This window comes from Moschus berezovskii, chromosome 21 (genome assembly GCF_049115385.1).
Source record: "Moschus berezovskii isolate FMDL1 chromosome 21, NW_MosBer_1.0, whole genome shotgun sequence".
In the NCBI taxonomy this organism is placed as follows: domain Eukaryota; kingdom Metazoa; phylum Chordata; class Mammalia; order Artiodactyla; family Moschidae; genus Moschus; species Moschus berezovskii.
The window spans coordinates 42,650,272-42,676,557 of record NC_142480.1 but is presented as its reverse complement, the minus strand read 5'-3'; the positions used below and the strand labels follow the sequence as shown (position 1 = coordinate 42,676,557).

At 43.4% G+C, this 26,286-nt stretch overlaps 2 protein-coding genes across 2 annotated transcripts; one reads left to right on the top strand and one right to left on the bottom strand.

Moving 5' to 3' along the window:
* Positions 1-4,987: 4,987 nt before the first annotated feature.
* On the bottom strand, positions 4,988-12,088 carry MCEE (methylmalonyl-CoA epimerase). The gene is made up of 3 exons (XM_055417966.2): positions 11,965-12,088; positions 7,616-7,950; positions 4,988-5,419 (listed from the first exon to the last, which is right to left on the bottom strand). The coding sequence occupies exons 1-3, from the start codon at positions 12,014-12,016 to the stop codon at positions 5,267-5,269; spliced, it is 540 nt and encodes a 179-aa protein (XP_055273941.1). The 5' UTR covers positions 12,017-12,088; the 3' UTR covers positions 4,988-5,266.
* Positions 12,089-12,229: 141 nt separating this feature from the next.
* On the top strand, positions 12,230-25,567 carry MPHOSPH10 (M-phase phosphoprotein 10). The gene is made up of 11 exons (XM_055417967.2): positions 12,230-12,738; positions 15,043-15,742; positions 16,294-16,445; positions 16,913-17,084; positions 20,199-20,340; positions 21,216-21,283; positions 22,109-22,246; positions 22,979-23,089; positions 23,582-23,689; positions 24,719-24,949; positions 25,328-25,567. The coding sequence occupies exons 1-11, from the start codon at positions 12,650-12,652 to the stop codon at positions 25,475-25,477; spliced, it is 2,061 nt and encodes a 686-aa protein (XP_055273942.2). The 5' UTR covers positions 12,230-12,649; the 3' UTR covers positions 25,478-25,567.
* The last annotated feature ends 719 nt before the right edge of the window (positions 25,568-26,286 follow it).

Genomic DNA, 26,286 nt, shown 5'->3' with positions numbered 1-26,286 from the left:
CAGTCTGGAGAAGGAAGGCAACCCACTCCAGTGTTCTTGCCTGGAAAATCCCAGGACGGGGGAGCCTGGTGGGCTTCTGTCTATGGGGTCACACAGAGTCGGACACGACTGAAGTGACTTAGCAGCAAATACAGTCTATAAGTTTTTCTTAAGAAAGCACAGGAAAAGGTTCTCAGGTGAATAATTAGACACAGAACAATCAAAATGACAACAATGTATGGCCATTAGTTCAGTTCAGTTCAGTCGCTCAGTCGTGTCCGACTCTCCGCGACCCCATGAATCACAGCACGCCAGGCCTCCCTGTCCATCACCAACTCCCGGAGCACACTCAAACTCATGTCCACAGAGTCGGTGATGCCATCCAGCCATCTCATTCTCTGTCGTCCCCTTCTCCTCCCGCCCCCAACCTTTCCCAGCATCAGAGTCTTTTCCAGTGAGTCAACTCGTCGCATGAGTATAGAGAAGTCCAAAAGATCACTCTCAAAAATTCTAGAGACAACACGAGTCGGGTGAAGAAAAAAGACCCTTAGATAGTGCTGGTGAAAGTTTATTGGTAATTGTTGCTAGGAGGACATACGTAGATGTGCATTTTTAATGGCTGAGACAGATGGACCCTATAATCTGGCAGTCCAACTGCTGAGAGCGTATGTGGAGAAAATCAGATTTTGGAAAACTCATGCACACAAGCACACACTGCAGCAGTTCACAAAACAGCCCAGATATGGAAGTAAGCAAATGCACATGGACAGATGAATGGATAAAGAAAAAGGAATACACGCGTGCAAAGAAATATAGTTCTGACTTTAAAAAATGAGACAATGTCAACTGCAGGGACACAGATAAATCTAGAGATAGTATCATTAGGTAAAGTCAGTTAGATGGAGAGAATTATTATATGATATCATGTACAGGCAGGAAAGAGGTACTCATTGTGTGCGTGCATGCTAAGGCACTTCAGTACTATGAGCTCATTGACATGTGAAATAAACAGTCTTAGGCAACAAACTTATGGTCACCCATGGGGAATGGTGGGGAAAAAGGCATAAATTAGGAGGGAGGAAATAACTCATACTCACAAATACATAAAAAATAAGTGACCAACATGGGCCTACTTGAGAAAGTGTGCTGGACTAAACACACTGTAATAACCTACATGATAAAAAACCAAAAAGATGAATAGATACAAAAATAAGTATAACTGAACAAGATTTTGTACACCTATAACATAACCTTGTAAGTCATTTTTACTTCAATTAAAAATACATATTATTACGGGAAACAAAAGTATTAAAGAGACACAAGCTTTGGGTGGCTTCTTCTCACATACACCACTCTAGTTTGTAACTGGGCTCTAATACAACTCAGGCCTTGGATCCCATAGTAACCAGACTTGGGGATGAAGGTGTTCCTCTGTGTTGTGTCCATTTTTCAAAACAGCAACCTAAAAATACTGCTCTAAGTTATTACATATTTACAAGCAGTTCTGGGGTCTAAATGATACATGAACTTAAAAAACTTTCAAGGGAATCCCATCAAAACAAGTTAAAAGTTGGCGGACTTTCAAGAAAAATACTTTCAACTGTAAATTCTCATCACACTGTTTTAAAAAATACCCAAGTTGCTGAACATCGTGATCTATGAGAGATGTGTGAGTCAAGAGCATAATGAGGGGTCACTCTGCACCAGTGTGAAAGGCCATCGTGAACATTCTGCAGAGAAGAAACAGTGAAAATGCACGGAGAATAGGGAACCCATTTATGGTGCCTGTAGCAGGTAAAAGATAAAAGCAATATAGAGATGAAAATGGAACTGCCTTAAATAAAAATAAAGCTACTATAAGATCCTGCAGAAGCATTCCAAGGAATATTTGAGAAGAAGACAACATTTTGAAACGCACATGCAACAGAGTTTGCACTGGACTACACTTTACAATAGCCAAAAAAAAGAAACAAACATATTGTCAATGGGGAGATAAACAGATAAAGAGAAAGAGACCCAAATACACAATGGAACATGACTCTGCCAGAAGAAAATGAAATAATGTAATTTTCAGGAACACTGAGTTTGCTCAGACTCATGTCCACTGAGTCGGTGATGCTGTCTAACCATCTCTTCTACTGTCGCCCCCTTTCACCTTCGATTTTTCCCAGCATCAGGGTCTTTTCCAATGAGTTGGCTCTTCGCATCAGGTGGCCAAAGTAATGGAGCTTCAGCTTCAGCAACAGTCCTTCCAGTGAATGTTCAGGTTTGATCTCCTTGCTGTCCCAGGGACTCTCAAGAGTCTTCTCCAGAATCACAATTCAAAAACATCAGTTCTTCAGTGCTCTGATTCTTTATTGTCCAGTTCTCACATCTGTACATGACTACTGGAAAGACCATAGCCTTAACTATACAGACCTTTGTCGGCAAAGTGATGTTTTTGTTTTTTAACACACTGTCTAGGTTTGTCATAGCTTTCCTGCCAAGAAGCAATAGTCTTCTAATTTCATGGCTGCAGTCACCATCCACAGAGATTTCAGAGCCCAACAAGAGGAAATCTGTCACTGCTTCCACCTTTTCCCCTTCTATTTGCCATGAAGATGGGACTGGATACCATGGTCTTAGTGTTTTTCATGTTGAGTTTTAAGCCAGCTTTTTTACTATCCTCCTTTGCCCTCATCAGGAGGGTCTTTAGTTCCTCTTCGCTTCCTGCCATTAGAGTGACATCATTCACATAGCTGAAGTTGTTGAAATTTCTCCCAGCAATCTTGATTTCAGCTTATAACTCATCCAGTCTGGCATTTCTCATGATGTGCTCTGCATATAAGTTAAATAAACAGGATGACAACAAAACAGCCTTGTTGTACTCCTTTCTCAGTCCTGAACCAGTCAGTTGTTTCATACAAAGTTCTAACTGTTGGCTCTTGACCCGCATACAGGTTTCTCTGTATGTGGAGACAGGTAAGACAGTCTGGTATTCCCATCTCTTTAAATAAGTTTTCCACAGTTTGTTGTGATCCACACAGTCAAAGGCTTTAGCATAGTCAGTGAAACATAAGTAGACGTTTTTCTGGAATTCCCTTGCTTTCTCTATGATCCAGCGAATGTTAGCAATTTGATCTCTGGTTACTCTGCCTTTTCTAAATACAGCTTGTATATCCGGAAGTTCTTGGTTCACATAATGCTGAAGCCTAGTTTGGAGGGTTTTGAGCATAACCTTACTAGCATGGGAGATAAGTACAACTGACTGGTGGTTTTTGAACATTCTTTAGTACTGGCCTTCTTGGGGACTGGGATGAGGATTGACCTTTTCCAGTCCTGTGGCCACTGCTGGGTTTCCCAAACTTGCTGACATTTTGAGTGCAGTACTTTAATAGCATCTTTTAGGATTTTAAATACCTCTGCTGGCTGACAAACAGTTGATTTACCAAAGTAGCAACCGTGTCAGTGGCTAGATATTGACAGAGGTGACCGAAGATCGACCCGCCGCCCTGGAAGAGCTTCGAAGACAAGACATAACTTTGCAATTCAGCCTAAGAACTACCGTTTCATTGTGACTCTAGCATGACTCTCCAACCCCTGTCATTAACTGCCAACCTTCTCAAGCGGACCTTCTCCCGGACTCCGGACTCTTCACTGGTTCCCAGCTAACAGCCAGAGCTTCCAGAAAAAAAAAACGGTTGAAAGACTACATCTCCCGGCAGCCTCTGCAGCAGGGTGGTGGAGAGGCACGCACAGGCGCACGGCCCAGCCCCCGCGCGCAGGCGCACTGCGAACGCCGGCTGAGCTAGGTCTTGCTGTGTTGGGTTCGCGGCCGCGGAGGCGACGAGCGAGGCCTGGTGAGCACCGCGCGGAGAGCCGACTCTTTCGAGGTTGTGTGTAGAAGACGCACGGCAGGCGAGTGAGCGAGGCAGAGGCTCACCCCAGAAGTGGCACCGGGATCGGTTGCTTTGAACCTGGAATGACAGAACTTAGTCTGCACACAGCGTGTGTCAGTGGTGATGCGAGGGAAGCTCAAAATGGGAGGAGAGAACTGAAGGATGACTGGAGTCAGGGAAGCCGTCATGAAGGAATGTGTTCCGTTTGAATGAGAGTATTTAATGTTCCACTTTTAAGCAAACGATGTCAAGATAATTGATTTTTAAGCTTTAAATTCTGAATAAACAGTTTGGAAGTAAAAAAAAAAAACCTCTGCTGGAATTCCATCCCCTCCACTAAGCTTTATTAGCTAAAAATAAAGTGCTTAGTGCTTCCTAAGACCCACCTCATGCGAAGAGTTGACTCACTGGAAAAGACTCTGATGCTGGGAGGGATTGGGAGTAGGAGATGGGGACGACAGAAAATGAGATGGCTGGATGGCATCACCGACTCGATGGACCTGAGTTTGAGTGAACTCCGGGAGTTGGTGATGGACAGGGAGGCCTGGCGTGCTGTGATTCATGGGGTCGCAAAGAGTCGGACACGACTGAGCGACTGAACTGAACTGAGAGCCCACTTGACTTCACACTCCAGGATGATTGGCTCTGAGTGAGAGACTACACCACTGTGGTTATCGGGGGTCATTAAGATCTTTTTTGTCCAGTTCTTCAGTGTATTCTATCTCTTCTTGATCTCTTCTGCTTCTATTAGGTCATTATCTCTTCCGTCCTTTCCTGGGCCCATCTTTGGATGAAATATTCTTTTGATATTTCCGATTTCTATGTCTACTGACTAAAAAAAAAATCGCCTATCTATGTACCCACTAGTTTAGGCACCAGGTTTGCCACAAAATTTCGTTTATAATCTAGCACTAGCACCCAAAATAGCTTGTGAACATGCACTGCTTCAGAAGAACAAAAATTCTGAGGTCAGCACTCCTTATCCTTAAACAGTTTGCTCTAAAAAAACCCTCTATAACATCCTTAGGAAGCCCTTTGTCCCAGATATACAGGCATGTGACAGTCAGGTGTCCTCTGTGCCTCCATCCTGCCCCCCCTCCCAAACAGCAGACACACTGTACTCAACCCCATTTCAGAACAGGAATAATTTATTTCTATGAATATGACTTTAATAATATTCCATAAGTATTCAATAATAAAAGTTTTCCCCAAATCAAGAAAAAAGAATCCAACATAATCAGCAAATATTTTGTGTGTGCATATATGTATATGCTGCTGCTGCTGCTTATTTAAAAAATCTTCCGTAATTTAGTTCTGACTTCTAAGTGACAGAAGCAGTGAAGGACTCGATGTTGAAGCACCCTGTAATAAGGCTTTTTCGGGGCAATCAGTTTCTTGTGAATTATTCATCAGGCTTGCTCCAATTCCACGAGGACTCCACCACAGTCACTAGGATGGAGGAAGATCACTGGTTTTCCATGTGCTCCTATTTTGACCTCTTCACTTAAAATACGAATCTTCTTTTCTTTCAAATCCATCACAGCCACATTTATATTATCCACCTTGAGAAAAGGAAATAAACAAGAACACATCTGAGATCATAAAAATACCAAACTATAGTATCGTAAGACATAGAAGAAACTTTGCAAAAATGTGTCTAACTCCTCTGCCTTTGAGCAGAATCATTCTTTAACCATCACAAAAATAAGAGTTTGCTAAATTTTCCCAGGTGAACAACCACAATGCTTAAGCATTTTCTCCATTAGTAAACATTTCTCCTTAGGACCTAAATGATGTGTGCTTCACTTCATAGCATGTTCTTATTGCAGCGGTATTGATGATTCTTCACAAATTATTTTTCGTAAGAGTCTTGGCTTCCTCATTTACAAGAGAGAGACGAGGCCCACCACATATATAGCTAAGAGTTCAAAATGAAATAACAGATGAGAAGCTCTGAGCACAGTTTATAGAAGGTACTCAACAGATACGAGTGCCTCCCTGATCTCCAAACTTCCCATCTGCCCAACTGTCTGGTTATTACTTTTATTTTGACCATGCAGTATGACATGTGGGATCTTAGTCCCATGACCAGGGATCAAACCTGCGCCCCCTGCACTGGAAGTATGGATTCTTAACCATTGGACTACCAAGGAAATCACTGGTTATTACTTTTAAGATCAGAACTTCATATACATGAAAATCACTATTAAACTGTCACCAAAATATCTTTCACCATTCCTGAAAAATCCAGACGTATAATTTTGCAACTCTCTTCGAAGCCATTTCTATTTTCTTCATATTTATTGGTGGTCTGGAAAGGAGCAAATGTGTTTCTAAATACTTGATGGAACAGTGATTTTTCTCATTTCTGAGGGCTTCTCAGGTGGTGTTAGTATAAGGAACCAACGTGTCAATGCAGGAGACATGAGACACAGGTTTGATCCTCGCGTCAGGAAGATCCCCTGGAGGAGGACATGGCAACCTACTCCAGCATTCTTGCCTGGAGAATGTCATGGACAGAGGAGTCTGGAGGGCTACAGTCCATAAGGTCACAAAGAGTCAGACACAACTGAGCGACTTAACATGTACCTGTCTCAGAAAGTCATCCTCCTAGACGGGAACCCAGTGAGTGGGTAGAAAGGGATAGGAAGAACCCCCGCATTCTGAGGCAGTCCTACATCACCCCGGAGTTTAATGATCTAATAGCTTCACAAGCAATTAAAAAAAATACAAACCCCAGAGTGAATAACATCCATGTATCCAAATATAGACTTAACAAATGTTCACATTTATACAAACTTATTTTCAAAGAGCCGAGGATTACATACTGCATTTTAAAACTCGTTGAACAATGGATGAGGATACCAAATGTTACTAAAAATAAACTTTCTTCAAACAGAGTACATTCTTTCTGAACACAAGTGCTCAGTGGAGGGTACGCAGTAGGTTCTCTAATATGTTTGCAATGTGAACTGAATAAATACTTGTGTTCACGCTGGAATCCAACCCCCCTCTTTCATGGACTGAGAATGAAGCCTAACTAATACTGCTGATATTCCAAAAGCAAGTTTTCAGAACATGAACATTTATGGATAAAGCATCTCTACAGAGACTGCTCTTGTCTAACAATTTTTTTTTCCAGAAATTGCTGGCAGATGCAACTGAGAAGATGTGAGAAATCAGTTGGGAACTAAAAATGTATTGCCTTTGTAATAAAGGTCAAGTTATTAAAATTTTAAAGATAGAAAATAATTATAATATTTAGCATGTATATGGAAATTCTTTCTTCACAAAGTCTTGTCACTTGCTTCTTCTAATTGCCTTGTGACAAGGAAAACAGTGTATTTCTACTGCACAGGAGGTGCACATGATCTGTAAATACCATAGCAAAAACGCAAATCTGTTTTGGCCAACTTCAGTGGATAGTGACAGTTAAACCCAAACTTCACTGAGGCATATTTTCATTATGATTTGAAGTTTTATAGAGAGGGAAAGAGACTATATCAATAGATCCATCTTTGAAGAGGACCAATATTACTATGATTCTTTCAGTAGTCATGTACAGATATGACAGTTGGACCATAAAGAAGGTTGAGTGCTGAAGAATTGATGCTTTTGAACTTGGATGCTAGAAAAGACTCTTGAGAGTCCCATGGACTGCAAGGAGATCAAACCAAATCAAAAGAAGAAATTTTAAAAACATAAAAGACATTTTAAAAGAGAAATTTACAACACTAAGGATTAAAGTAACTAAATACCTCAATGCAGACATGGTGCATCCCTCCAGCCTTGTTTTTCTTTAGGAATCCTGCAATTGGACTGTCACTTCCCAGTGGGTGCAGCAGCTCCATCTTGGTGTTTCCCAGGTTGACAAAAACGACAGACACTCCATGCTCTGGAAGAGGGACTGGCTCACCTACCTCGGCCCCCAGAACATTTTTATAAAAGGCTCTGGCCTTTTCCAAGTCTGGCACTGCGATTGCAACATGGTTGAGTCGGCCCAGGTTCCATACAGGGCCAGCTCCTGGACGTGAGGATAGTGACGTGGAAGTTCTTACTGTTGAAACTGGAGTCCAAAGTCTGGGGAAAAGCACTGAAAAATTGAACTGTCAGTGACATCCTTCTTTTGAGAACTGATGTCTTTCTAAAATTAATTTTAGAAAATACATGTAAAAATTATTTACTCATTTTTTTAAATTAGGGAAATTAAATCAGATGAGTTAAATGAAAAATGTACATCAGAATTATTCATCCTGCTCTGAAATAACTGTCTGGAATTAAAAGGCTAATTCTGAACTTTTGTTCGCCGTTGCTTTGTTTCTGGCTGCACCATGCGGCTTTTGGGATCTTAGTTCCCTGACTGGGGACTGAACTCACACTTTTGGCAGTGAAAGCACAGAGTCCTAACCACTGGACCACCAGGGAATTCCCTTCTGTGCTTTTTAGATTCAGGACAAAGGATGACATTTTTCATAATAATTTATATTTACCAATAACACTTAAAGGAAACCTGGATATCACAAAGAATCATTGTTACTCTCTGTATTTCATAAAGCATAAGTTTCAATGTGACAGGGAAATGACATACATTTAATGATGAGAGCAAGGAATTTTCTTCTCTGGCTACAACCAATTTTTTGGTCTTATAGTCTGTAGTAACTTAATGAAAGTCATAACTATAAGTACCTTTTAATGTGTACTTTATTTGGATGATTATCAGCTAAAGAAAATATCTCATTAGGGGAAAAAACAGGCAAAGATCAAGAGGGTACTTAAACCTATAAGAACTTTCTCTGACTGAGTTTAATTGTTCTTTTTATAATTTTGAAAGACTAGAAGCAGAAATGCCTCTGAATGTGAACAAACTTTGCATCTGGAAACAGAAGCAGCCTGTAATGTGTTCTTCCCAAAATACTGGACTTTAAGAGCTGGACTCCCCCCAAGAATGAAAATCACATATAAGTATGAGATCTAAATATAATCTTGCAAAACTACGTCACTTAATAAACAAGTATGAAATAGCAAATTGAAGAACACATATTTTATTTTTATTTATTAGGCTGTGCCAGGTCTTAATTATAGCATGTGGGACCGATCATAGTTGCAGCATGTGGGATCTAGTTCCCAGACCAGGGTTCAAACCTGGGCTCTTTGCATTGGAAGCTTGGAGTCTTAGCCACTGGACCACCAGGGAAATCCCAAGAACACACAACTTAAACAAAGGGTTGTTAGTTTTTAATGAAAAACACTATAAATAGTACCTAGTACCACAGAGCTTCGGCTAACCTAAAATTATTAATAATTTCCCTTTACTAAAATGTTTGGTTAACAGGAAAATTAAAGCGGCACCATTTGATTTGATTGAGGACTGTATGGTCTTCCTTGTCGAGAAGGCAGTCTCCTCAGCCGCAGGGGGAGGGACCTGGGCCTGGAATGCTTCACCAAGTGACACAGAGCCCACAGCCTGAGTCACTCTTATCACCTTGTGGGGCCTCTCCCTCATTCAGGATCAATGACTGCTCCTTTGTCTCTGCTTAAAGCATGACTGTCACACTTGTTCTCCAAAGGGAGGGGACAAGGTTCCTTGTACTGTGGCGCTGTGGCAAAGGGAAGCATGTACAGGCAAAGCGTCCTGCCCTAGCCACAGGGAGACAGACCCGCTGGCTGTGGGGGACAGATACCCACTACAGACGTCATCTTGCTCTGCATCTTCTCCACACACTGTCCCAACTGGTGCTCATGTTCTCCTTGGCGACTCCAGTTCTTTGGACTCAGTGTATCACCATGAAATTCAATTGTGCTCCAAGCCAGTACACACATAAATATACCATTTAAAGCAGATTTAATAAAAAGAATACCTAATCCTTCAGTCAGTTCAGTTCAGTTGCTCAGTCGTGTCCGACTCTCCGCGACCCCATGAATCACAGCACGCCAGGCCTCCCTGTCCATCACCAACTCCCGGAGTTCACTCAAACTCATGTCCACAGAGTCGGTGATGCCATCCAGCCATCTCATTCTCTCCCGCCCCCAACCTTTCCTTACAAGATAAAAAAAAAATACTGGTCCTACCCGCTAAATATCTGCTTTGCTGGTGTCTTATAAAAATTAGGTATTTGATGTAAAAATATACTCCTACAGTGCAAGACGTATATAACTGGCAAACAATAAATCTGGACATTCTTATTGTTAATGACACACAGTGATTGCCGGTTCAGTGGCAAGCAGGTTCTGTGTAGACCAAGAAGCCATCGGAAGGGCACGGTGAATTTTAAAAATGCTAACAACCAAGAAAATCATCGGTCAGACTACAGAAACGGCCCAGTCTGTAGGCCTTCTCCACACAGCTGGGATCTTTCACCTGTGGAGGACAGATCCCAGGGTGTAACACCTCGCTGATTTGACCTCTCTCCCAATAAGGACCTACAGGTTATTTTAACATTAGAGTTACGTAACAATACTACCTCACAATCTTGCCTAAGCAAACTGTGATCACAAATTCTGAAACAGGAGTGCACCATGAGGTGGTCCAGCTCTGCCTATTAGTTTTGATGGCCATAAATTAGAATAATCATAGTTCAAAGGAGTAGTTTAATATTCTTCCTACTTAGAGGGGAAAAAAAAAGGTCTGATTTTCTTCCAGGTCACAATAAGTGGTAAATCTGGGTCTCAAGTCCAGGTCTGTCTGACAACAAAGTTGATGTTGTTCAACCATGATGTTTAATTTTCCCACTTTACTAACATTCTGTACCTTTTTTTTTTTTTAGCTGAGCTGTGTGGCATGTGGGATGCTAGTTCCCCAATTAGGGATCAAACTCATGATCCCTGCATTGGGAGCTTGGAGACTTAACCACAGGACCACCAGGGAAGTCCTTCTTTACCATTCTTTGATTCTCAGTTTTTAATATCTTCAGTGTAAGTCCTGTGAATAATATCTATATCACCTCTTTAAACTGATCCAGGACTGAAACAGTTACAACTATTACAGTGCAGTTTGTATAGGGCCCATCACTTAGACTTGGTGACTTGCAATGATAAATGTATAAGACATTTTGTGACTGTAAGAAAGACTATGTTATTGTTGTTTAGTCGCTAAGTCATGTCGGACTCTTTGCAACCCCATAGACTGTAGCCTGTAGGCTCCTCTGTCCACGGAATTCTCCAGGCAAGAATACTGGAGTGGGTTGCCATTTCCTTCTCCAAGGGATCTTCCTGACCTGTGTCTGTGTCTCCTGCTTGGCAGGCAGATTCTTCACCACTGAGCCACATGGGAAGCCAAAAACAGTGATCAATAAAGTATTTGTTCAGTTAGAGACAGGACTTTAAAGGATTTAAACTGTAAGTTTCAAGAGGTGGAACAGACAGCATTTTCTAGAAGAGAAACCTAACATTATTGAGGGTTCATGCCCTTGAACACTTTTTGAAAGTGCTCAGCTTAAGTATTTGTCACGAATGTTCAGGAGTAACTGAGATATCACCACTTGGCAGCTCTTTCCTATCAGGGAATTTCAGATTAAGAGAAATAGTTGCCCCCTGATGAAGGATGAAGGAAAAAAAAAAAAAACTGAGGTGTCAGAGAACTTGAGGGTTTTTGTTTCTTTTTTAATAGTGGTATAGAGAACTCAAAACACCTTCCACATCCGTCTGCTGCGTTCTTCCCTGGCTTTACACAAGATCATGAATATCTTAGGGCACGTGGGAAGAAAACACACATCTTCCATATTCTTTACACAACTGACCTTCCAGCGCGGGCCGGGAGTTCAGCCTGCGTTTCAGTGCTTCTTCTGGTTCCTCCCCCGTCTCTCATTGTCCGTCTGCCATTTACTACATTGGCGTCTGGCTCGGCCTGGCTGCCCCTTAGCCGGACGCCCCCACCTCCGGTGCCACACAGAGAATTGCTGACCGTCCGACGCAAACACAGAAGGAAATCCCCAGACTAACCCGAGGCGTCCCTGGTAATTTCTAACGGCGCTGACAGCAGCCAAGGAAAGCGCCTCGGAGGCAGACCGCAGCAGACCCAGGTGTGCCGACCATACGCGGCTTCTTTGGGCCCCGGCCTCCCTTCCCGTGAGTCCCACCCCTCGGACAGCCGCGATCCCGGAGTATTCACCTACGGCGTTCGCGGCCGCCAGCTTCAGCATTCGTGCCATCTTGGGAAGCATCTGCTAATTCCAGACTTGCAGTTCCGTGGGAGGGGCGACTGTGCGGCAAGGGAGGGGACAACCGCGTTGGGGCGGGGCTAAGGGCCGAAAGGGCGGGGCAGACGGGGCTATGGGCGGGGCGAGAGCCCGGAGGGGCGGGACAACCTGACTAGGGGCGGGGCAAGAGCCTCGAGGGGCGGGACAGACGAGGGTAAGAGCCGAACAAAAGCTCGGAGGGACGGGGCAGAAGAGGCTGGGGTCTGGCGAGTGTGCTGCGTTTCTGTGTGCGGGGGAGCAGGCCCTCTGTTTTACAGCACAGAGTACTGAAGTCACCGAGTGCATCTAAAGCAGAAACTTAAAAGGAGGACGCGACACCTCCTGTGGGCCCCTCAGGAATACAAAACAAAAAGTTTGGAGAAAGTTCATCGAGCTGACCAAAGGCGACTTCGGTTTCCAGCCCCGCCCCTTTGCGCCTTGCTGGTTAAAGTTCTCGGGCCGTCATTGGCTGAGGCTGGAGGTGGGTCCGGAACCTGTGAGCCGCGGAATCTTTGTTTCGAGGCTTCGGTCGCACGGGGGTGAATCTTTGCGGCGCAGTTTCCGGGCGGCGGCTTACTTCCTTTGCATGCGGCGCTGTGTTCCGAGCGGCAGTCAGCCATGGCCCCGCCAGCCTGGCGTCGGCGGACCCTGGAGCGGTGCCTGAGGGAGGTCGGTAAAGCCACCGACAGCCCAGAGTGCTTCCTCACGTAAGTGCTCAGATCCCGGGCTCTGGTGCGGCGCAGGACTCGCGTGGGCGCGGGCTGCGGGCTCCCGGCAAGTTGCAGATTAGGGGAAGGGGAGAGCTCTTTTCCTTACGTTTCGGGTAGTTTGCGTTCCCCTGGCCTGTCATATTTCTTTAGATGGTTAAGAGCTATGTTCTGTGGGTCTCCCAGTTCTTTGCTGCTGAACTCAAACTAACCTGGGTTATTACAGTCTTGAGGTCTCCGTGCCCTCATCCTTCACACAGACGCACCGGGTGGCGTGCTCTTTGTCCCATCTGTTACCAGAGCACCCAGTGCTTACTTACTCATCATCAGACTTTATTGAAAGTACTAACTTGCTTATCTATCCACCCCACGACTGAGCCTCTTGAAAATTAGGATTGTCTTTCATCTCCCTTCGCAGCACAAACTCTTGGTGTTTTTCTTCGAAGACTGTATAGCGATCTTATATTTCAAGCCCGACCTTTTCCTTGAGCTCCAGGCTCACAGCCAACTACAGCCGTACACTCAGCATCTTAGATTTCAGTCTGTCCAAAATGAACTGTTGCTCTGTTTGCTTCCTATCCTCTTCCCTTCCTGACATCCTTTCCCCATTCTCTCCACCTGCCTTCCCTTTCACATTGTATCTTTACAGTTTTTCAGACGCAAACCAAGCCATTTCCTCAGTGTCTTCCTTTTTCTCAATTCTTCATCCAGTTCGTTAGCAAATCCTGTCCGTTATATCTCCAGACTGTATTCCTCATTTGACTATTTCTCACCATTTACGCAGCTCTGATCCCAGCACAGTTGTGCATCCTTTGCCGGATGCCCGCATCAGCCTTCTGATCACCTTCATTTCATTCCTTCTCCTCGGCAGGCCATCTCTGCAAGCATAAGTCAGGTCATTTTGCTTCTCTGCTTTAAAACCTTTAATTTTTAAAAAAGATTTTAAAATATTTATTTGTACTGTTTCATTTATTTACTTTTAATATTTACTGATTTATTTGGCTGTCCGGGTCTTAGTTGCAGCACTCGGGATCTTTAGTTGCTACATGTGAACTCTTAGTTGCGGCCTGTGGGATCAGTTCCCTGACCAGGGATCAAACCCAGGCCCTGTACATTGGAAGTGTGGAGTCTTAGCCAGTGGACCACCAGGGAAGTACCCACAACCTTCACTTATTAAAATGAAAGCCTCTTATCTCTGAGGCCTGCATGATCTGGCTCCCACCCAGCTGTCTAACCTTCCCTTCTGCCTCCTTCACCACACTCAAGCCAAGCTGGCCTTTCTGCTCCTCAGATTCACCAGCCTCATTTCTCATTTCTGTCTTAGGAAGTTTGTTCTTGCTGTTTCTTCTGCCTGAAATACGTGTCTCCAGATTTTTTGTCAGACTGTCGTCTTACAAATACGTATCAGCTCAGATGTCACAGCTGTTCACAGTCACAGGAGTTGACTGTGGACTGACTGAATGGAGTGGCCTGTGATAGAGCAGAGTTGAGAATTTAAAGCTAAGACACTCTCCGTTCACGTTCAGTCATGTCTGACTCGACTCCATGGGCTGTAACCCACCAGGCTTCTCTGTCCATGGGACTCTTCAGGCAAGAATATGGGAGTGGGTTGCCGTTTCCTCATCCAGAAGATTCATTCTTTATCTCTAGGCAAAGAGGTCTGTAATGGGTTCCCTGCCTGAAATCTAGCAGATTCAGAGATACTGGGTTGTCACCTTTTATATACTAATGCAATTCTTGGGCAAGACAGTACATTCTTGGGGGACCAGAATCTATACTTAAAATGGAGATTTCATCCTGCCATGTGCCGCAGCCTGTAAGGACCTAGAGAATATTATGCCTGTTGCAGTCTGCCATAGAAAGACAAACGCTGTATGTTATCATTTACATGTAGAATTTTAAAAGAAATATAGATGAATGTATATTGCAGAACAGAAACAGACTCACAAATACACAGAACCAAAAAGTTGTTACCAGTTGATGGGGGCAGGGGGCGGAGGATGAGATAGGAATGTGGGATTAAGAGATACCAACTACCATGTGTAAAATAGATGAGCAACAAGGATATGTTGTATTGCAATGGAACGATCTTGGCCATTAGCTTCTAATAACTTAATGGAGTATAATCAATAAAAATACTGAATCACTGAAACTAATATAATATTGTAAAGCAGTACTTCAACTTTTTAAAAATTTGATTTTGCACAAGAGTTGGCCTTTTTTTCCCTTTCATTTCTGAGTGCGGTGAACTTGTTAAGTATAATTATAAATCTCATTTAACTCCTTCTCCCTGCTTCTTAACAGCATTCAAAATGAACTGGCATCAAAGTTTACTTCTTTAACAAAAGTGCTTTATGACTTTAATAAAGTACTAGCGAATGACAGGAAACATGGGAGTCCTTTAGAAAAATTGATGATAAATAATTTCGATGATGAGCAGATTTGGCAACAATTGGAACTGCAAAATGAACCAATTTTACAGCACTTCCAGAGTGCAGTTAGTGAAACCATTGAAGATGAAGACATCAGTCTTTTTCCAGAGAGTGAAGAGCAGGAGTGTGAAGAGGATGTGATGGAACTGGAGGCTGCTGGCCAGGAGGACCTGGAACAAGATTTAGAGGAAGAGGAGGTGGAGGAAGCAGAAGAGGAGGAAGTGTCAGACCCGAGTGCTGATGATTCTGAAGTGGATGAGAGAGCCAAAAACTCAAGCGAATTGGATCTGAGGAAAAGCCAAGGTTTCAGCGACGAGGACTCTGATCTTGATTTTGATATCAGCAAACTGGAACGTCAGAGCAAGGTGCAAAGCAGAGTGCCTAGGAAACCAGCAGAAAAGTCCATAGTAGACGATAAATTTTTCAAGCTCTCTGAGATGGAAACCTTTTTAGAAAACATGGAAAAGGAACAGGAACACAAAGATGACCAAGAGGAGGATGATATTGATTTTTTTGAAGATGTGGATTCCGATGAAGATGAAGGAGGACTGTTTGGAGGCCAGGCTCTTAAGGTAAAGTTTGGGGAGAGGACAGTGTTCTTTCTGCCTCATCACACGAGATGGGGTTCTGTTTCTCCAGAAGAGGGTTAAAATGCTTCAAAATTCACCAGGGGATCAGTGAAATATATAGATCAGTTAAAAAAACAAGAAAGGGACTAGAGAAATTAAACCAAAGCCATCATTTCCTTATCACGAAACACTTCTTTGTAGCTTCAGAACCACAGTCACACATGTTAGGAAGATTCAGAATTTCCCCTCAAACGTGGATTTTCACCAAGCACTAAGAATAAGAGTGAAAGAAGATATTTGTATACTTTTTATAGTCAGGGATGTTTTGGAAATACTTGTAGTTAGAAGATTTGGAGAGAAGAATGTGGTGCTCTGTCTTATCAGTTATAAATGAATCTGCTTCCATCTGGTTTGCTGTGGTCTAATAGTTCTTAGGGTTTTGTAGTAGTGTTATTAGTTGCCGACTTCCCCTACACAGTATGCACGCACATTCATGTGTGATTTAATGTATCTTCTACCCTTGATTAAAGGTTTTAAAAGTATTTTTGTTTTAGTCAGGTAAAAGTTCCAGAAACCTGAAATACAAAGATTTCTTTGATCCAGTTGAAAGTGATGAAGACGTAGCAAGTGTCCATGATGATGGGAATGAACTGGCTTCAAATGAAGAAGAAGAGATTGCTGAAGAAGAAGAAAGCATTTCTGAGACGTGAGTATTTTGAGTCCTGTAAGCTGGAGCTGCTCAGTCATCTGTGTACTACTAGTCATCAGATGTGATTGTCCTAAGAAGTGGGATTCTCTAAGATCAGACAGTCTCAGAATAGCCAGAGGAAGTCGCCAAATTTGAAGGGATGTCAGAGACAACCTAGTAAGAATTACTAGGTTAAGTACTGTCTGACTGGCAATAGCAGGCAGACCTTCCTTACCAGGAGCTTTGATATGTTTTCTGTGCCAATGGAAATACCCTGTTGTTACTTAGGTGAGATAAGTCTGTATTATAGATTGATGAATAATTTGTTTTCTATATATTGGACACTTTGTTCTGTTTTACCTAAATACTGGAAGTTCTGAATATTTAATTGTATTGTCTACAAAAGAAGTTTAACTGCTAAGTTTCTTTTTGATTTTCTAATGAAAACTGGTATGTTTCCTTTCATAAGTGTTTTGATCTCATAGGGATGAAGATGATGACCTTGAAGAAAGTGGAGACAGCAAACAACATAAAGAGACCTCGAAAAGAGTGACCTTTGCTCTGCCCAGTGATGAGGACACTGAAGATACAAATGTCTTACCTGTACGGAAAGACTCTGATGAAGTCAAATCCTCTTTTGAAAAAAGACAAGAAAAGGTAATAATTAGGAAATTTAAGGGATTTTTAAATTATGTTTAACAGTGACTGTCGAACTCAGACTACTAACTAATCTGCCCTGGTTTTGGGGAGGGGGGCAGGGGGCTTGTTTTTTGATGGTACACCTAGTTATCCTTAAAAAAAAATCTTGTCACTCTCTGTGGCAGTGCACAGAGATAACCATGTGGGACGCAGCTAATTTACAAAATTCAGTGCTGCATTTCCCAACTCGTGGCTTTCAGTATGGAGCCCATGTATAAAACTTGTTTCTCTGTCCTTGCTGTCTTTATACCTGACACAGATTTTTTCCTAACTAGCTGTCCTATGAACCTCTCCTGGTAACCGCTTCAGTTGCTTGTATCTGTGAGGTGCTATGCAGCCAGAATTCTAATTAATACCATCTCAAACACATTTTCCAAAGTTGATAAAAATTATTTCCTTATGACATGCTGTCAGACAGACAAAATGTTGCTTGAAAATAATAGATATAGCCTGGCTCCAGGCATTGGGCTTTATCATTTAACTGTCTTAAAATTATATCACACAACTTGAAATGAGAGTAAGTAAATAACCACAGATACCAAGGATATCAAGAGCATTATTTTAAAAAGAGAATCTGAGTTAAATCTATGATTATCAGGTTGTTCCCTGAAGAGAAAGTCTTTAAGGAAAAAAAAGTGAAAGAAAAAGAAACTTGTCCTTGAGTTAGTGACTTTCCCTCCCTACACTGCCACAAAAAAAGAAAAGTGGGTTTAGTTTACTGGGGAATTGTATCAGGCCTTCAAGAAGTAGACAGTTTAGTACTGTTTGATCAGTTCCCACATATGAAGAGTAAAGCTTCCAGATTGTCTTCCTGTGAAACTGTGATTACATGAATACCCAAACCTGACAGGTAACATTGAAACATGCACAGTCTCACGTGTGAATAGTGATGTGGAAATGCAAAATAGCGCAATGAAAGAGTAACACTACCACAGCCGTGTGGGCCTCATCCTCTTGATTCAGGATTCAGTTCAGTTCAGTTCAGTCACTCAGTCGTGTCCGACTCTCTGCGACCCCATGAATCACAGCACGCCAGGCCTCCCTGTCCATCACCAACTCCCGGAGTTCACTCAAACTCATGTCCACAGAGTCGGTGACGCCATCCAGCCATCTCAATCTCGGTCATCCCCTTCTCCTCCCGCCCCCAACCTTTCCCAGCATCAGAGTCTTTTCCAGTGAGTCAACTCGTCGCATGAGGTGGCCAAAGTATTGCAGTTTCAGCTTTAGCATCAGTCCTTCCAATGAACACCCAGGATCGATCTCCCTCAGAATGGACTGGTTGGATCTCCTTCCAGTGCAAGGGACTCTCAAGAGTCTTCTCCAACACCACAGTTCAAAAGCATCAATTCTTCGGCGATCAGCTTTCTTCACAGTCCAACTCGCACATCCATACATGACCACGGGAAAAACCATTGCCTTGACTAGACGGACCTTGGTTGGCAAAGTAATGTCTCTGCTTTTTAATATATTATCAAGGTTGGTCATAACTTTCCTTCCAAGGAGTAAGTGTCTTTTAATTTCATGGCTGCAATCAGCATCTGCAGTGATTTTGGAGCCCAAAAACATAAAGTCTGACACTGTTTCCACTGTTTTTCCATCTATTTCCCATGAAGTGATGGGACCAGATGCCATGATCTTTGTTTTCTGAATGTTGAGCTTCAAGCCAACCTTTTCACTCTTCTCTTTCACTTTCATCAAGAGGCTTTTGAGTTCCTCTTCACTTTCTGCCATAAGGGTGGTGTCATCAGCATATCTGAGATTATTGATATTTCTCCCAGCAATCTTGATTCCAGCTTGTGCTTCTTCCAACCCAGCGTTCCTCATGATGTACTCTGAATATAAGTTAAATAAGCAAGGTGACAATATACAGCCTTGACGCACTCCTTTTCCTATTTGGAACCAGTCTGTTGTTCCATGTCCAGTTCTAACTGTTGCTTCCTGACCTGCATACAGGATTAGGAAATCTATTAATTTAACTTAATACTTGTTACGGTAGGTTAAGGAGAAGAATCATATAGTCACCTCCATATGTGTCAAAAAGAGACATTTAGTAAAATTCAATATTCATTCCTAATTTTTTTTCACTTATAGCGAAATGTAAGCATATCTAGCCAAAATCTGCCATCCCTCTTAATGGTAGAGTTCTAGAAACATCCCTTTAAAATCAAGAATAAGACTTATTTCCATTACCACAGTTACTATTTCCACTGTTACTTAAGATTCTTACAAAAGTGTTACTCAGCCAGGGCAACTATGAAAGAAAACACTAATAAGAGATGAGAAAACTGCAATGAAAGCTTTCATATTTGGAGAAAGAACTAGAAAAACCAAGCAGGTGAACTGGAAAGTTATTAGGAATAATAATTTGGTAAGGTTGCTGAAAATGCTGTCATCTTACACACCGTGAAGTCATTATAGATGCCACCTCTTTAGACATTAGAGATAATTTGGATTGTGGGTGTGGATCAAGGGGGTACTATATATGTGTTCAGTCGTGTGTGACTCTTTTGCCATCTCATGGACTGCAGCCCGCCAGGCTCCTCTGTTCATGGCATTTCCCAGGCAAGAATGCTGGAGTGGGTTACCATTTCCTCCTCCAGGGGATCTTCTCAACCCAGGGACTGACAGGTGGATTCTTTAGCACTGAGCTACCTGGGAAGCCTGGAGTCAGAAGCATCAGGCTCCATCAGATTCTGATGCTCTAATAAAAAATTACTTAGTCTTGGAATGCTCTAATAATTAAGTTGATAGTGGTTTGTGAATAAATAAAATAGGTCAGTTTCACTAGAATAGAGCCCAGAAATACACCCAAATGCTTCTGGGAGAACTGAGTAAATAAACATAACATTTCAAACGAGTGTGGGAAAGAGGTCATTTACAGCTCCTTATCCTACCTCCAGATATGAGTAGAAGTCACTACTTTGCATCCTTAAAAAATGCAAAGACAAAATGGGATTTTTTTCAGGAATAATGCATTTCTTGCTCTCCCACTAGTAAAAATATTAGTTTCTTTACTCACCTGTATGTCTAATTCTGTTTCCAAATGTGTGGTAACTCTTGTCTCTTTCTCAGATGAATGAAAAAATTGCATCTTTGGAAAAAGAGTTGTTGGAGAAGAAACCTTGGCAGCTTCAAGGAGAAGTGACAGCGCAGAAGCGGCCTGAGAACAGCCTCCTGGAAGAGACCCTGCACTTTGACCATGCTGTGCGCATGGGTGTGTGTGCCCACTGGGCTTCCACGGGTGTTCACGTACCCTTTTCAGTGGCTTTCATAGATTTGGAGTAATATTTCTTTCCCCCAAACTTTTTATTTTAAAAACTTGCAAAGATACAGAAAAGTTGGAAACTAGTACAGTGGACAAATGTGTGCCATTCTCCTGGGTTTGCCGATTGTTAACCTTTGGCCGTGTTTGCTTTCTCCCCTTGTTTATGTGTGGCTGTGTGTGTGTGCTTTTTTCCCCCCGAATCATTTGAAAGTAAGTACCCAGGATCGTGACACTTTGGTCCCGAGTACTTTACTATTTTCTGAGAACTGGAATATTTTCCTGTACAGGCACAACACCACTAATCCATCCAAGAATTAGTATTGTACTAGTGATGCCCAGGGACGGGGGAGCCTGGTGGGCTGCCGTCTATGGGGTTGCACAGAGTCAGACACGACTGAAGCGACTTAGCAGCAGCAGTGATGCCTAATGTGTCGCCCAAAACTAGAGTCCTGCTGCTGAGCTGTTTACAGTGCCTGCTGTTACTGTACACTGATTAAATTGTGACTCCAGCCAAAATCCCTGACCATCTCATTGAATTCATTCTGGTACCCATTACATCAGAATGAATTTTCATTGTATTTAGTGCAAAAAGGAGTGCATCCCCAGGTGCACAGGTTGAAAAGTGTTAGCATTTACCACTGTGTGTACTTTGTAGCTTTGTGGTTCTCAAATTGCGGGGAGCATCAGAAAGGTTAGCTAACACACACATTAGTGTCCGTTTTCCCCCATTTCTGATATGGGAGGTGTGGTGGGGTGGCCCAAGAATTCACAAAACCACAGGTTCATTTCTATCTACCTAACAATACATGTTCTGTATCCTTTAGCACCTGTGATCACAGAGGAGACCACTCTCCAACTAGAGGATATCATTAAGCAGAGAATAAGAGATCAGGTCAGTAAGAATGAAATTTAACTTAATTCATAGTTCACTGACATTTTTAGAAATAGAATATTGGGGGAATAGGAATAACACTCTTTTCCTAGAATATTTGTTCCTATCAAGTTTTTGTTTAAAAGCCCTAAGTCTACCCCAGAGGTATCCTTGATCTTTGTTGTGTGAGGTACTGTCCTTGCTAGTACCCCAGAAAGCAGGGTGTCCTTCCTGAGGAGAACAAAGTAGCCAGAGCCCCTGCCATCCCCCACAACCCCCCAGCCTTGCTGACATTTCGTGTGGTGTGGGATGAAGCTCTGGAGGGCGACTGGGATCTGGTTTGACATGTTCACACCTAGGACCCTTGGTACAGGTGCCGTGTCTAGTGTGACATATGAAGGGTCTAGTTTTCAAGTGTGTAAAACCTACCAAAGAGTTTTTGTTTAGAAACTGATCTTACTTTGTAAACTTAGAGTAAAACTTGAGTATGGGGCATGTATAGCAAGACATGGCTTTGTAAGTTGTGTATGCTTAAAATAGGAAGGGTTTGAGGAATGGGTATGGTACCCAGAGGATCTTTTCATTTGAAGTAAAGCAAACTTGTCTTGACTGTTGGACAAACCACCATGGGGAGCTGTGGAATTCAAATTGGTAACCAGCATTTAAAACAAAAAAGGACACCTGAGTGATGCTCTCTCTGCTTTGAGAAAACGCCTTCCTTTTGGCTGCACTTTGCTTACTCTGTAATGATAATCGGTATTCCAGAGGAAGAGGCCTAAGGGACCCTAGAAAGAAGTTACAGGTTTTGTCTGTCAATTTATGTTCCATGTGCCTTTCCTGTTTCAGGCTTGGGATGATGTCGTACGCAAAGAAAAGCCTAAAGAGGATGCATTTGAGTATAAAAAGCGTTTAACACTGGACCACGAGAAGAGTAAATTGAGCCTCGCTGAAATTTACGAACAGGAGTACATCAAACTCAACCAGGTGAGGAGGACACTATGGCAAAGCCATTGCCATTCAGGGAGGAGATGTAGAGAACGAGTTCTGTGGGTTCTACCTACTGCTCGAGAGGTGTGAGAGATAGAAGTCCTGAGCTGGGGTCGCAGTGTGTAGTGTGAGGCAGCGTGGCTATAGGAGCAGAGGGACTGTAGTGCTCCCATGGAGTATCACTGGCTGGGGGTGGTTTGTAGTCACTCTTGGTCCCCTGGTACTCTCACAGCTAATTATTAACTTTCCAGCAATTATTGAAGCTGAATAATACTCTGCTGTATGTGTGCCACAATTTATGGATCCAGTTTCAACAGTTGATGAGTATTTGGGCTGTTTCTGCCTTTCGTGAATAGTGTGTCTGTGGACATAGATGTATATGTACTTAAATAGGTGTATGAGTACCTGCTTTAATTCTCTTGGGCATATACGTAAAAGTGGAGCTGCCGGGTCCTATGGTGATGCTCTGCTTAACTTCTGGAGGCACAGCCAGATGTGTTCCTACTGTGACTGCACCATTTTACATTGCCACCAACAATGCCTAACTATTAAGGGCACTAAATTGTAAGTTCTAAATGTTAGCAGTTCGGTTGCGACAGTGACCTTACATTGGGAAGTGTCTTTGGAGCTGAAGCCTGACGACGAGAAACTGGTGATGCCCTCATGGGCCTTGAGTGTTCTGTCCTGTGTGGCCGCTTTAGTCTGATGATGTTGAACTGATTTCCTCAGCAAAAAACAGCAGAGGAAGAAAATCCAGAGCATGTAGAAATCCAGAAGATGATGGACTCCCTCTTCTTAAAGTTGGATGCACTCTCAAACTTCCACTTCATCCCCAAGCCAGTAAGTGTGTGACATCTCGGGGAGTAGATGACAGATGAGAGACTCACTGTTTGGGTTCAGAACGCACACCTGCAGGGTTTCCCATGAACCACAGGCTGGGCCTCCCATGGGAAGGCTCGTGTCTGGTCCCAGGACGGATCTGGACCCCCCAGCTGTTTCAGCCTGACTTCCATCTCCTTGGCGGTCCCTGCCAGACCCTCAGTCTTAGACACAGGCTCTCCTCCTTTCCCACCCTTTCTCCCTGTCTGGTCTCTGGTTGTGTTTTCACTGTGTGATGGACTTGGGGGTGTGGGTGGTGTCTGTACCCGGCATTTATCAGTGCCTGCTACCTGTCGGGTTAGATCCTTCATGTCCACTGACTCAGCCAACAGACCTCACATCTCTCATGTTAAATAATCTCCATGAAGTATGTTATACTTTAGGTTCATGATTTAAGTGTTTTACGTGAGGACCACTTCTGACTTCCTATCAAACGTGTTGTCTCTTTTCTAGCCTGTTCCAGAGATTAAAGTGGTATCAAATCTGCCCGCTGTCACCATGGAGGAGGTTGCCCCCGTGAGTGTCAGTGACGCAGCCCTCCTGGCCCCAGAGGAGGTCAAGGTGAGAAGCCAGTGTTGAAGTATCTGTTATAAATTGGTCGTTCATAGTCAGATCTCCATTTAACATCGTTTTCTTTGCGCTTATAGTGCTTATTCTAACATATCTCAGCAGTTCTCACCTATCATCAAATTAGTAATATTATAGAATATTCAAATATGAGTTTTCTATAATCAGGTATTATTATGAGATGTAGGTTTGAGAAATATTGTAAATGCTGATTACAAATATCTAACATCAGTATCTTGTTATAATTCAGGTTGAATATTAGAAGTTTGAGGTTGTTAGATGTTAGCTAAGATGTTAGACTTGAAACCAACTGCATGTATTTAGCAGTGCTTTGATATTAGCATTTTCCTCTTTTGCTGTATCCACGTGAGGCTTATCAGTCCTGGAGCCATGGTCTAGAGCAGAGTGTGTGGGTCCAGGAAGAGCTGGACATACCACACACAGGACACCCCTGCCTTGTGTACTTGGGAGCCCTTGCCTGGCGCAGGGGTGGTGGTTTCTGCCAGGAGGACTGATTTCTGCCAGGGCCTCATCCCCCCGGCAGCATGGCAGCAGAGCCCTCCATTTTTGTGCTCACTTGCTTTGCTCCACCCACACCCACCCTTCAGAGCCTCTGCCTCCTACCCTCGGCTGGGCTGGATTGGAGGAGAAAAGGGAGGAAGTGGACCTTCACCAGCTAGATTTCCTGCCCTCAGCGGCTCAGAGCTGGGTCCCTGGAGCCCAGGATGGGGTCTGCCTGCTTCTCCAAGAGGGGAAGCCTGACACCCATGCTCTCCAGGCCACCTTGGTGAAGGAGTGTGCAGGCCAAACTGTCACCATCAGAGCACACATCGCGGGTCTTACAGTGCGTCCTGGGTCTTACAGCGCTTCCCAGGTCTTACGTCGCTGAGTGGCCAGAGCCTCTCAGAGCCCGGGTGGGGTCTGGCCGCTTCTCACACTTGGGCCATGGTCCATGCAGTTGCTTCTCTTACAGTTTCCAAAGTCATTAGATTAATGAGTGTGTTATTGTTGGTTTTTCAATAGGAGAAAAATAAAGCTGGAGATATAAAAACAGCTGCAGAGAAAACAGCTACAGATAAGAAACGAGAAAGGAGGAAAAAGAAATACCAAAAGCATTTGAAAATAAAGGAGAAAGAAAAGCGGAGAAGACTTCTTGAAAAGAATAACCCAGACAAGGCAGGGAGATACACCAAAGCAGTAGCCTCTGAGAAGCTGAAACATCTGACCAAGACGGGCAAAGCCTCTCTGCTAAAGGTGAGGACGGGGAGAAGAGCTGTCAGGGGGCTTGAATACAGGGCCAGTGGCACACTTTAGGTGACCTGGGCGTCTAGTGACCAAGCTCACCCACGAAGGGAAAGGGAAGGGAGGGGAGGGCAGAGGCCGTGGGCACTGGCTGTGTTACAGCCTAAACCTTGGGTTTCAAGTGCAGGGGCTCATAGTCACCTGACATTGTGAGACCACTGTAGTCGTATAAAATGTGTATAATACTTCTGCTCTAATTGGCGCAGGCTCTCATAATTCTGTCTAGTTCTTTTCCACATTTGTACTGTGATGCCCTGTTGTAGTCATGTGGTTTGGTTCATCTTTAAGCATAATACCTTACAGTATGACCTTGCGTTATTTTAATTGCAGGATGAAGGTAAAGACAAAGCCTTAAAATCATCTCAGGCATTCTTTTCTAAATTACAAGATCAAGTGAAAATGCAAATCAGCAATGCAAAGAAAACCGAGAAGAAAAAGAAGAAAAACCAGGATATATCAGTTCATAAATTAAAGCTGTAATATATTTTGCATATAATGTAAATACTGTTTACATGTGTAAGCTTATATTCTGTCATGGTTCAGTTTTGTAATAAAATTTTTGAGAACTTTTCTTCACACAGAGTGCAGATGTTTGAGAATAACAAGCCTTCCTCTGGGTGTGTGGGGGGACCTCTCTTCCCAGCTTCCCCCCCCACAGTAGGCCTGGCCAGGGAAGGGACCATTCTGCAGGCTTGGACCCCTCCCCTTTTCCCTGTCACAGCCAGCTACCCACAGCAGAGGTCCTCACGTGTCTTCCGGGGCCTTGGTTTTCTTCTCCCACTGCCGTGCCATCCTTCCACAGGACAGTGGGATTTCCAAGCATGTATCTTAGATCCTTCTCCTTGGGAAGTGATCTCGTGTTGTGTGAGCAGAGGCTTGTGAAGGCTGAGGAGTCCCATCCCCATTCAGGTGGGAGGAGGCGGGTGATGTGGCTAGGAGAGAAGAAGTGAGTGTGTTGGGAGGGCAGACTGGTGGCCCTTGGAGCCTTCCATGACCACCATGGTGCTCCCTGTCCTGACCTCCCATCCAAGGAAGACTGTCTTTCATCTGTTAGGGCCTCACATTACCCTTTTGGGACTAGAGAATGAGAACAAAGCTGACACTGAAGCAGCAAGGAGCAGTGTAGGAGGGCTCCTTTTTCTCCGTACCCTTTCCAGCATTTGTTTAATAACAACACTCTTAACCCCACTTACCCTCTCAATTCTGCCACACCTCTCTGCTCTTCACACTAAACCTCTTGAAAGAGCCATCTAGATTTTTTGCTGTAGAGGAAACACTTTACCCTCTTA